We start from the raw sequence: 13,487 nt of genomic DNA, 5'->3' as shown, positions 1-13,487 counted from the left end.
AGTAATTTGCTTACTTCTTATAATGAAGTGACAATGGAGTTGGATAAAGGAAATAACTAATCGGTGATAGTGCTAAACAAAACATTTGACAAGAATCCACATAGAATCTTAATTGCATAAATTAGAGCAAATGGTGATGGATACGAATCTAATCTGTTGATTTGAATTAGAGGGTGGCTGATGTACACATATCAAAGAGTGATTTATGGAGAGCTGAGTCCAGGAGAAGGCAAGTGACTTGTGGTGTACCACAGGGCTAAGTATTTGGTCCTCTGTTGAGGACCAAATATATTCTGTTGCTTAATTTGTATATCAGTGATACAGGGAATAAATTTGCCAGGAAATATTCAGTTGTTTGCTGACGATGTTAAACTGGGAAGAGTAATGGTAAATTAAAACGGTGCAGAGATCCTGCGGAAGACTTAAACAGCCTAGCAGTATGGGCATAAGTAAATAGCTGCATTTATGTGGCTAAGTGTAAAGTAATGCACATTGAGAAGAGATCAGAAGCTGTGTACTATACTGATGGAAATGAACTGCAAGAAATTGATGATGCCAGGCACTTGAAGTTCAGAGGGCACATTGAAAAGGTAACCAAAACAGCACATAAGGTTAAGTGGTTGTTGAAGAATACAGTAACAAGTAGGGATAGAGATGTTATTTTTTCCTCTATATAAGACTTTAATAAAGCCACATCTGGGCTACTGCACAAGATCTGGACACCCAGATTCTATGGGGGGATGAAGAAGTGTGAAGAGTATCCAGAGGCAAATGACAAAGATTGTGGCAAGTCTGTGGAATGCTCCCAATGAGAATAGACTGGTCTGTGGGCTTCAAAAACTAGCTGTAGGTGTAAGAGAGAAGATATGATAGAAGCATATAAGTTTTTAATGGGATTTATAGGATTGACACTGAAGACTTATTTCAGTATATGGCAGGAAGGGAGAGAACAAGAGGTCATCAGTGGAAATTATGTTAGAGTGGTTAGCAAGGGTGTTAAGGACTAGATTTTTTGTTTGGATAGTGGTAAATGGGTGGAATGGGCTGCCAAAGGTGAGCGAGGGTGCTTCATCAGTGAATGAGTTAAAGGAGAGTATGTTAGATGATATTGTGTGAATGATGGCTCACTGACAATGAGTCTTCTGACTCCATGGAGATTCCTGCATAATAATCAGGAAATATGTAGTTTGGAAATCTCATATCTCTGAGAGCCATCCTCTGTCACATTATATACGATGGTACATTTTTCACACAACTTGTCCATTCTGGCTTGAAGGAATTATATATTTTCAGGTAATCATGAGGGGGAAAAATGACAAATGCGATGCAGTTTCCCTGGTTGATGTTGCTCTTGGAAGAAATCCATCCATCTCTATATGATTAATCAATTAAATTTCACTTGTATAAATGAGGAAGAAGTTTAATGTCATGAATTTTTTTGCATTTAAAAAACTTATGGTTACTTGAGTCCATTATTATATGCAACAAGAAACGTGTATTTCTATCATAATGAATTTCAGATTGCAGAATAATACAAAACACATACAATATATGGTTCTACATAAAATATTGGAGTGCTCATTGCTACAAACCAATTATCTCTGCTCGACTAACTGCATGACAAATGTGTAGGATAAAGTTTGTAGCGAAAGCTAGAAAATGAATGGACATCTCCCAGGCAGACCTGATATGCAGTGGATCTTTATATACAGTTAATTTTATACTGAAAAAAAAAAAAAAAAAAAAAAAAAAAAAAAAAAAAAAAAAAAAACATGCGCACATAAAGAAAATAAGTACAGCAAACAATACAACTAAGCTTTTCCTCAAAAAGCATACCTTATCCCCAATACGACTCAGATATTCGGCTTTAGTCAAATGGGCTTCCCTAACTTCCATTTCTCCTAAATTTTTTTCTGCATCTTCTATAGCCTCATCTAACTTTTTTAGTTGTGTTACATTCGATGACTTCATCTGTTGAAGTAAAGAATCATCCACAGGCCAATGAAGATCTCTACAAACTTCTTCATACAATGGAGTCATATCTTAAAAAATAACAAGAATATAAACATGAAATTTCAAATAGTACCATATAATAATTTTTTTTAGGTGATAAAAGGAAACATATCACTTGTAAAAGTAATTCCCATGTATAGAATATATGCACAACAGCAATCCATCATCATACTTAAGAGAGTGGAGAGAAATATACAGGTATCCGTTGCTTAATGTAGTTTTGCTTAATGCAGGATTTGATTAACGCGGCGAAATTAATTGTGACAATCCCTTTATATACACGGCAAGAGTTTTAATTAGCACGCCTTTAAATTTACCAAAATTCCATACCAAATACGACATCATTGCTACAAACCACGGACATGGGCATCACTGCAACTTCCAAAGCCTATTTTCTTAAAAAGACATTCTCAAAGGCAGTAGAAACAACAATGGGAGAAAATTCGATTAGGCTCCAAGAATTTTGGAAAAATTTTAACATTAAACACGCAACTGAAAATATTCATGACGAGTGGGAGCAAGTCTAGTGATGACCTTGGTTTTGATGGTGTTCATGCAGAAGATGTTAAAGAATTATAAATTTAGTTTAATCCTTTATCCAAGTGTAAGCAAACAAAGATTGCACCTGAAGTATCTTCAGGACTGAGGCAACTTGTGGTAAAGGTGGACCAAGTTCTCATCATTCCTTGTCTTAGTATCTCCCATAATGCAATGCATTAAGGGAAGGGTCACTACTCAGACAGGTTTTGATCTTTATTGAGTCTCGTCAGTGGGAGCCAGACCCAGAGGTGGTGATACTAAGGCAGAAGCAATGGAGAAATCATATTTACCCATATGAGTTGCCCAAAAGGTGTCTCACCTTATTATTAAATTACTCTGGATTTAGAGAAAGATGTTGAAAGTTTTTTCTACTTGGTTAGACTATAATAAATTCAGTTTAATCCTTTATCCAAGTGTAAACAAACAAAGTTTGCACCTGAAGTATCTTCACGACTGAGGCAACTCGTGGTAAAGGTGGACCAAGCTCTCATCACTCTTTGTCTTAGTATAATATCTTAGTATAATACACTAGTGGCCAAAATTCTGGAAACCTTTTGGAAAGAGTGTATTTTTGAGGTTTGATGGCTCATAACACCACTTTTTTTTGGTGTAATACCATAAAATTATATATCAATGGAAAGTTAATTTAATCAAGAATGTAATGCAACAAAGTTTGTTCAATTATCTGCATTCTATGAAAAGTTATAGCCAAGTAACGAGAAAAAAGAAGCACAACTTGCTTAGGTTGATATGAAGTAGCTTTCCTTCATTTGAATGTAGCTAATGAGCATGAGTGTTTAGAGAGCCAATCAGGTGTCATCTTGTTTTGGCAATGAGCCAATAAGGTCACAGTAGGATTCAGCTATTGATGTTATGTATTGGAGCTGAGAGGAGGACATTTGTCAGTGTGTTATGTGATTGCTATCAAGTTGGGTTTTTTTTTTGTGTTCTTTCATTTAGTGAGCTTGTAAAAAGTAATAAAATTAAAGAAATGGTGCAAAGAGTTGACTGGTCACCCAGAAAGTGATGCAAAATAGTACTATTAAGTGAACAAGGCTACAGTTATGAAGAAATTAGAAGAAAAATTAGTGAAGTTGAGTGCACGGACTGTTCGGTGCAGACTGCAGGAATTTGGTCTAAATGCTAGAATTTCATGAAAAAAGCCATTTTTATCTCTCAAATAAAGGTTGAAAAGATTAAACTGGGCAAAAACCCATGTTAACTGGACAGCAGAACAAGGGGACAGTGTTATTTGGAATGATGAGACCAAAATCTCCCTGTTTGGTAGTGATGGCATAAAATACGTAAGGAGAAGAATCGGAGAAGATTTGCATCCTGATTGCATTACACCTACCGTGATACACCCACTTGGTGTTATGATCTGGGGTTGTATGACATCAAAAGGTGTGGGCAGAATTTGCATGATTAATGGGAATATAAATGCCCAGAAATACATAAATGAAATACTTGAGCCCAAACTGAAGCCTCCACACTTGATCTTTTCCAAGTTAATGAAGCATTTATATTTCAACAGGATTCAGCTCCATGTCATGTTGCTGCTGTGTGCAAAAAGTGGTTTCAAGATAATCATATAGCACTGCTGGCATGGCCTCGAAAAAACCCAGACCTGAACCCAATCGAAAATCTATGGAGCAGACTAAAGAAACTTGTTAATCAGAAGCAACCCACCAATAAAACCCAATTAATAGAAGCAATAATTCAATCTTGGTTTCACATTATAACAGCTGCAGAACTAAAAAACTTGGTTCACTCCATGGGAAGGCATTGTAAGGCCGTAATTAATGCTAAAGGTTACCCAACTAAGTATTAACTCACATTGTGAGAATTTTTGTATATCTCATTTTATCTGTGTTTCACTTTTCTTCTTTATAACTGCTGTTCTAGTAAAAAAATCCTTCATAAAAGTTATTGCATTACATTCTTGATTAAATTATCTTTCCATTGATATATAATTTTGTGTTATGAGCCATCAAATCTCACAAATACACTTTTCCAAAAGGTTTCCACAATTTTGGCCACTAGTGTATAATATAAAAAACAACTTTCACCATCTTTCTCTAAATCCAGAGTAATTTAATAATAAGGTGAGACACCTTTTGGCAACTCATATAGGTAAATATGACTTCTCCATTGCTTCCACCTTGGAACCAGACCCAAGATACGAGAGAGGTGGTGATACGAGACCTCAATAAAGGTCGAAACCGGTCTGGGTAATGGTCATTCCCTTAATGCATAGCATTATACATGTCTGCAAGGAGATGTGCTTTGCATTATGGGAGATACTAAAACAAGTAGTGATGAGAGCTTGGTCCACCTTTACCACGAGTTGCCTCAGTCCTGAAGATACTTAAGATGCAAACTTTGTTTGCTTACACTTGGATAAAGAATTAAACTAAATCTATTATAGTCTAATCAAGTGGGAAAAAACTTTCAAAATGTTAAAAAATTATTGGATTCAAATTCAAAAGATTTCAGTGATAACGATCTTCTTGAAATTGAACAACAATCCACATATGAAGATAATGAACAAATGGAATGTGAAGATGTGGTTCCAAAGGAGATAACAATCAAAGAACTGGATGGAACATTTCGCAGTTTAGAATCGCTTAAGCAGCAAGTAATGGATGTGGAGATGTTAATCTAAGAATGCTTGTTTGCTGAGGTCTAGAGAGTCATTTTGCTTGTTATCGTAGAATATATGATTATAAGAAAAAACTAAAACTACTCTTGATAACTTTTTTGATAAAAAAGTGCAGTAACTAATGTAGGTACAAGCATTTATTAAGCATTTACTTTGCATTCATTTTTTATCTTTCCTAAAAGAGTACCATATAAAACGAATTATTAATACAGTAATCGATTATGGACGAAATGCAATTGTTACCATTGATTTGATTAACGCGATTTTGATATACGCGGTAACATCTGGGGATTAATTAATCGCGTTAATCAAGGGATACCTGTAGTCAGAAAAATATGCATTTTTTTTTTTTTTAGTGATATCTACATGCTCAAAAGTAGTGTAGTAATTCAGCAGAAATACACTCTGAAGATTTCTATATGTAAACGCTTTATAGCCAATCAATACTGAATGCAAAGCCCTCAAGATAGTTACACTCATCCATAGTCTGTACGTTCTCTTTACTGCTGGTGTTTCTCATTTGATTGTTTCCCCCCCCCCACACACACACACACAGATACAAAAATACACTTCACTATAGAAAAGAATCAAATAATTGCCTACCCTTCTCTAAACATGCAGATGTCTTTCAAATAGTTCACTATTATTTTCATCAAAATACTTTCCCTTTGAGCACTTAAAGGAATAATGATCGCATGGAGGATATATATCAGCGAATGACGAACAGGATACCTAGGGAAGGTGCTGACTAAGCTTCCACATATATTTGTAAAGTATGTATAAACGATATGCACAGTATATGTGTGTGCATGTGGTTGATGTATGCTAGTCATTGACCTAGAGTAAGGATATTGTAACCAGAATAAAAATAAAAGAATAGCAAATACATATATTACAATTTGAGTACTCACTCTGTTCACGAATTGCCAATAACAATTTCTCCTTTATTTGAATATCGGCCTTCAGTTCATCCAACGACAAAAGAAACTTTAGTTGGGCTAATTCAAGATTTGGATTCTTTTCCAAACTCTCCTCTTCAAGATTTTCTATAGGCATGATAAAGTTATTTGAACTCCGAACCTAGGCTAGAAACCAACCAGACTCAAATTGTGCCAATCACGAAACAACATCTACGTAAAACACACACGCGCTTCCCTTTTCATTTGACATTCAAAAGAAAAGAAAGCTTCTATTATTTCTGCATAAATATTATTTATATTAATTGTTAAAGGAATTTCAAAAATAAAATAGGGTATTTATTCATTTAATGAATAAAAGAAAATAAAAAAGTAAAGATCTGCGGGGGAAAAAGATTAATGGAATTTAAAAGTTTAAAACTAGGGAACATTTTAAATATACAGTACAGGGATTTTCTTCCTTATTTGGATGACACCACGTACGGAGTCGCTTAAGGGTTAAAGCCAAATAACTGTGAGAAAAACTTCAACTTTACTGACTCCAATGGTGAAGCAAGATGATTTTCATATTCCCCGTTGTCTGAATGGATACAATGAAGAAAAACGTTTATGAGCAATATGCTCACCCTGAGAGGGCAAGGGGATTATAGATCATTTCTTGAAATCATAATGGCTTTAGGTATTTTGTGTTTGTACAAATCCGCTTCATCATAGTCAGAAGCTTGTTGCACCACTGGGTTGGGATGTGTAGGCGTTTTTAGGAAATACTTTGCTGCAAGAGACTGGAGGAAAGAGTATATATGGGGGATGTCTGTGTCTCGATGAAGTCGAACAACTCTGACAAACCATGGGCCAGTGGTGTAGCTAGAGATTTTGCCGCCCGGAGCGATCCCTGAGTTTGGCGCCCCTCTCAATAGACACCAAAAATACTACAAAAAGTCAAAACGACGTATAGGGAAATAAAATAAAACGCTATATTTATTTTTGACGTAAAACTTTAATTTCAACATTCTAAAATGTTATTTTTCTTGCTTTTCTGTAGCAAAATCGTCGATGACATTGGCGAAGTCTATTTCATAATAATGTAGGTAATTCTTAATCATTTTATTTAGAAAAACTCCTCTCACAACTAGCAACAGTTACAGCAATTGTGAGGAAATTCGCAGTAATATTACAATATTTGAAAATGAGTTCTCGAGACTGTATTTTAGAATTAACAGCAAAATTTCAAAAAGGTTCAAAGTGCAGCCCGGGGTGGGCTGCCCCCTCCATGCCCACTAGCTACGTAATTGAATCTGGCGTTCAGAATCATACGAAGGCACTTGTTTTGCACTCGTTGCAGTTTGAGGATATTAGTATCAGCAGTGTGGCTCCATGCTGGCGAAGCATATGTGATTATAGGATGAATCATCAGTTTGTAGATGAGCAGTTTAATCCTGGTTTACTGTTTCTGTTTATTAGGGGATGGAGCTGGGAGATGGCTTTTGATGCCTTTGCACATGAGTCCTTGATTTGAAGATTAGTCTTTTGTCCAGCAGTACACCAAGATATCTGACTTCTGTTTTCCAAGGAATTTTGGTGTTAAACAGGAAGATGTCCCCTGTATGAGATACTGTTCTGGAGAAGAGTATGGCTATGCTCTTCAAGGGGTTTACTTGTAATCTCCAGGAGAACCATTTTTCTAATATTTATAAGTTTTCTTAAAGTTTTTTGGTAACTAGGTGTGGACGAAGAGATCTGATTAGCATCGCTGTGTCATCAGCATAGAGGACCAAGGTAGATGACATTGGATTATGTGGAATATCTGCCATAAATATCGAGAACAGAATTGGGGCCAGTAATGATCTTTGCAGAACACCAGCAAGAATGGGCCGCTTGGTAGATATAGTGTAGTTTATCTTGACCTGAATAAAGAAGGAATTTAAGGAGCTTTTCTTTTATGAAAATTCTAGTGTTTAAAGTGGTAACTATTTTTTTTTGTACAAAAGTATGAAAATTTTATGTACTGGCATATAAGACGAGACCTAAGTTTTAGGGTATTTTTAGGTTTTAAGCATATGTCGGTTGTATAAGACGACTCCACAATTCTTCTTTCTTGTGTTAATGCAATGTTTGGAATTGTTATATCCGTTATTTTGATATTTATGCATATCCGTATTTTTATTTTTATTATTTTTTTACATAGCATAGATTTAGTATTTACGAATTACCCTAATTAGCCCCAGTTTTAATTAATTATTAATTTTGCATTTTTTTTAATTTCAGGATTATTAAAATTGTTATCATTTAAAATCATGGAACCAGCAACAAAACGAAGAAAGTATGAAGCTCGATTTAAAATACGGGTAATTGAAATGGCAAAGCAAATTAATAACTCTTTAATAATTGCTGCAAGAAAGTTTGATATAACCCAGAAGATCGTAAGAGAATGAAGGAAGAAAGAAGATATTTTAAAAACATTGCCAAAGAAATAATGTGCGATGAGAACGGGGATCACTCGAAGGCAGCAACTGGAAAATCACGTTGCAGAATGGGTATTCGAACAAAGGCAGAATGCCTATCTTGTTACAAGATATATTATTAGAGCATATGCACTAAAATGGTCAAGATTGAATCCGGATAAAGTTTAGAATTTCCAGCTACTTCAGGATGGTGTAATCGTTTTATGAACAGACAAAATCTGGTAATATGACAAATAATGAAAATTGCTCAAATACTACCAGCAGATCTTGACCACAAACTTACCAGTTTCCATAAATTTATTATTCAGTTGAGCCAACAACATGAATTTCTATTGTCAAATATTGGAAATATGGATGAATCTCCTATGAGCTTTGCTATGATAAGCAATAAAACATTGGAATTTAAAAGTAGTAAGAGTGGGCTAGTTCAAAGTACAGGTCATGAAAAAAACAAGGATTACGGTTGTGTTGTCATGTTTGGCTGACGGAACCAAGTTAAAACCATCTTCAATAAAACTAAACCTAAGATAAAATTTCTTTCAGGTCTTTTTGTACATTTTCACGAAAAGGGATGGATGGACGAAAATGGCTTGAAATTATCTATAAATAATGTGTGGAACACGCGACCAGGCGGTATAATGAAGAAACGCGGTTTACTAGTATGGGATATGTTTCAGAGTCATTAAACTGAGAATACTAAAAGTCTTTTCTCGACCGGTTGCAGAGTTAGTCGATCTCTGGCTCGGGCTAGCGGGTTTTTCCTCCTGGAAACTCAAGAAAATCGGCAGTTGAACCCACACTATTATCAGACCTTAAATATATTGTGTTAGGGTTAGGGACCACCAGATAGCGGCACTTACCAGCCGCTTTCTTCACTGCGTGCCGATTAATTAGTGATACCCTTGGGCCAGCTATCTCTGATTGGCTACTAGTGGAGATTGAACTGCCCATTCAGTCTCCAAAAGTTAGATAGGGCTAAAAAACGGCCTTGCCTACTCACTATATGGGAACAAAAAGGCGTTAGCTGATTTTGTTATTTTACTAAAAGTCTTCTAGAAAACAATAACACAAAAATTGCTGTTATATTCAGGTGGTTTAACTTCTACATTGCAACCACTACGCGTCTGCTTGAATAAACCATTTAAAGATCACATCGAGAAGAGTGGAATAATTGGATGTTGACTGGTGAAAAACATTTACAAACGGTAGATCTATGCGGGCTGCATCGCTTGATATGTTGTGCAATTTTGTGATTAAAGCATGGAATAAAGTAAAAGTAGAGACTGTAATAAAATCATTTAAATTTAAAAAGTGTGGTATCTCTTATCTTATGAATGGTACGGATGATGATCGGTTGTGGGACACTGAAGACGATGAAAACGAAATCAATTCAGCGGATTCGAATTCATATGACGATCATTTAAACAATGAATCTGAAGAACTATTTTCAACATATGATGAAGAAAATTAACATGAAAATTGAGGTTAATAATTATTTGTTTTTTAAGACTTACATCTATTGTAATATTTTAAATAAATTTACGCAACAAAAAATTAATCTGATTTGTTTATACACACTTTCGATTATCTTATAAAACGATGTATTGTAACTACCTAAGTGTTCATCCAAGAAATTAAGTTTTCCTTTTTATACTCGCCATATAAGACGAACCATGATTTCGAAGGGTTTTCTGTAGTATTTGAGAGTCGTCTTCTACGCTGACATATACGGTATGTGTGTGTGTGTGAATATATATATATATATATATAGTAAGTTTTTTACCTTGGGTATATGCTATGTTTATGACATGATCATAAACATAATCTGATATTAACTTAGTTTATGATCATAAACATATATAGGTCGGTGCATGATCTATAGTATATCGATCATTCACCGACCAGATTGCTAATTTACGAATTATCATAGAACAATCATTGGAATGGCAGGCAAGCTTATATTTAAATTTTATCGATTTTGAACAAGCTTTCGACAGTATAAACAGATCTTGCCTATTGAAATTACTTAGAAATTATGGACTCCCAGAAAAATGAATGAGAAGCATTAAAAAAGTGTAGGAAGATTTTGAAATTAAAGTAAAATAAATCAGCTAACGCATTTTATTCCCTTATAGGGAATAGGCGCGGCCTTTATACCCTATATAGCTTTTGGAGATTGAGTGGGCAGTTCAATCTCCACCGATAGCCAATCAGAGATAGCTGGCCCGTGTCTATCACTAATTATAGCAGCCACCGAGGAAGAGACTGACAAACAAGTGCTGCCATCTCTTGGTACCTGACCCTAACGAGATATGTTACTGTCTGAAATAATTTGGATACTACGGTCGATTTTCTTGAGTTTACGGGATAAAAAACCCGAGTTTCCGAGAGGAAAAACCCGCTTGCCCGTGCCAGAGATCGACTAACTCAGGAATCGGTCGTAGAAAGACTTAGAAAAAGTTCCTCACGTCGGCGACTAGACTTGAACTTGAGTCTGACTTCAAGCAACAAAGCGCAGAGGACGCAAGCGCCACTTCTACTGAGCTACACACATGGAAATACCCTCTAGAAACCATTTAAAACAAAGATAGGAGTAAGGCAAGGTTGTATACTCTCCCTATTATGTTTTTAATTGTCATAGACTGGATGATGAGAAAAGTATCTCGTGGAAATACAGGACTATAATGGCTATTTCAAAACCAACTCCACGATCTAGAATTTGCAGATAATATCTGCTTACTTTCACAGAAGCACCAACATATAGAACAAAAAATAACAACACTTGTAAAAACGGCGAAAAAGTTGGTCTTAGGATAAATAAAAATAAAACAATGTTGACGAAAATAAATGCAAAGCAAAATAAACAAATAACAATGGAAGAAACACCGCTTAAAGAAGTAGAACAATTCATATACCTTGGTTCTGTAGTATCAATAAAAGTAGGAACTACTGAAGATATAAATAGAAGGAAACAGCTGGCTTACTCAACTTTCAACCAACTTAGAAATATTTGCAAAAACAAGAATTTGTCTATAAAAACTAAAATGAGAATATTTAACTCAAATGTAAAGGCAATATTAATGTATGGATCAGAAACTCGGATGTGAAACAAAAAGATAAAGAGTGCTAGGACTTCCTAAACAAGTGTTTAAGAATGATACTGGGAATTTATTTGCCAAAACAAATATCAAACGAAGAACTATGGCAGAGAACAAACTAGAAACCCATGTTGCAACAGATACGTGAAAGGAAAGAAGATATTTGGGGCATGTGTTGAGGAAAGAAGATAAAATAATAGTAAAACAGGCTCTAGATTGGAACCCACAGGGTAAAATAAAACGATGAAGGCTAAGAAAAACACGGAAAAGAACAATACTGAAAGAAATAACAAATATTAATAAAAACTGGAATCAAATAAAAGCAGAAGCAAAAAACAGTTTCCAGTGGAAAATGGTGGTGGAAGACCTATGCTCCCAGGTGGAGTGAAGAGGATTAAAGTAAGTAAATAAAATATACTATGTTTAAGATACCAAGCAATTTTATATGCTAAGTTTTAATCCTTTTCCCAAGTAAGCAAACAGACAAGTAAGACAAGTTTGTGCCCGCAGGTAGTGCAAGTCAGAGGCAACTCCTGATAAAAGTGGGGTAAGCTCCGATCCCTTTCCTAGTATTTTCCCCTAATGCAAAGCACATCCCCTTGCGGAGATGTATGATGCCATGCATTAAAGGCAACGATCACTACCCAGACCGGTATCGACATTTACTGAGGTCTCGTCAGTGGGAGCCAGACCCTAAAAATGAAAGGTTGAAGTAATATAGAGGTTTAAAATTTTTCCTAACCAAGTTGCCACAAGGTGCTTTGACCTTATTAAAAAAAATCTCAGGATGAGAGTAAGATGTAGTAAGTTTTTTACCTTGGATATATACTATGTTTAAGATATCAAGCGATTTTATAAGCTAGGTTTTTAATCCTTTTTCCCAAGAAAGCAAACAGACAAGTGAGTCAAGTTTGCGCCTGCATGTAGTGCAAGTCTGAGGCAAGGGGGTGTGCTTTGCATTAGGGGAAAATACTAAGGAAAGTGATCGGAGCTTACTTCACCTTTAACACGAGTTCCCTCAGACTTGCACTACGTGCAGGTGCAAACTTGACTTACTTGCTGTTTGCTTACTTGGGAAAAAGGATTAAAACCTAGCTAATAAAATTACTTGGTATCTTAAACATAGTATATGCCCAAGGTAAAAAACTTACTACATCTTACTCTCATCCTGAGATTTTTATTTAATAAGGTCAAAGCACCTTGTGGTAACTTGTTTAGATAAAATTTATAAGCGCTGCATTACTTCAACTTTGGCATTTTTAGGTCTGACTCCCATTGACGAGTCCTCAATAAAGGTCGAAACCGGTCTGGGTAGTGACTGTTGCCTTTAATGCATAGCATCATACATATCTGCAAAGGGGATGTGCTTTGCATTAGGGGAAAATACTAAGGAAAATGATCGGAGCTTACTCCACCTTTACCACGAGTTGCCTCAGACTTGCACTACGTGCAGGCGCAAACTTGACTTTACTTGTCTGTTTGCTTACTTGGGAGGAAGGATAAAAACCTAGCTTATAAAATTGCTTGGAATTTTAAATATATATATATATATATATATATACAGTATATATATATATATTATATTTTTTTTTTAATATAGATTTAATGACTAAAAACCGAGATAACTTATAAAGATTTTAATAAGAATAATATGACTAGTTTCGGCTTATAAGCCTTCCTCAGGTATTCTTAAAGGACAAGAATGGTAAAAAACATTGAAGTATCAAAACAAACTGGAAATTACAGGTAAAATTTGCCACACATAACTGATACATTAAGAAACGTTTTTTGATAT

At 35.3% G+C, this 13,487-nt stretch overlaps 1 protein-coding gene across 1 annotated transcript in view; it reads right to left on the bottom strand.

The window, feature by feature from the left end:
- Positions 1 to 6,348, bottom strand: part of Rpn7 (regulatory particle non-ATPase 7) — a 97,456-nt gene extending 91,108 nt beyond the window's left edge. The window contains exons 1-2 of the mRNA XM_090401137.1: positions 6,127 to 6,348; positions 1,837 to 2,042 (exon numbers count right to left, since the gene is read on the bottom strand). Of these exons, the coding sequence (XP_090257263.1) occupies positions 1,837 to 2,042; positions 6,127 to 6,271 (351 nt within the window). The 5' untranslated portion in view covers positions 6,272 to 6,348. The remainder of the gene's footprint in view (positions 1 to 1,836; positions 2,043 to 6,126) is intronic.
- Between the last annotated feature and the right edge of the window lie 7,139 nt (positions 6,349 to 13,487).

Source organism: Typopeltis vanoorti, chromosome 12 (genome assembly GCF_054136105.1).
Source record: "Typopeltis vanoorti isolate ZY-2024b chromosome 12, IOZ_Tvanoo_1.0, whole genome shotgun sequence".
NCBI classification, from domain to species: Eukaryota; Metazoa; Arthropoda; class Arachnida; order Uropygi; family Thelyphonidae; genus Typopeltis; species Typopeltis vanoorti.
Note: the sequence above shows the minus strand (reverse complement) of the source record. Positions and strands in the feature narration are given on the sequence as shown.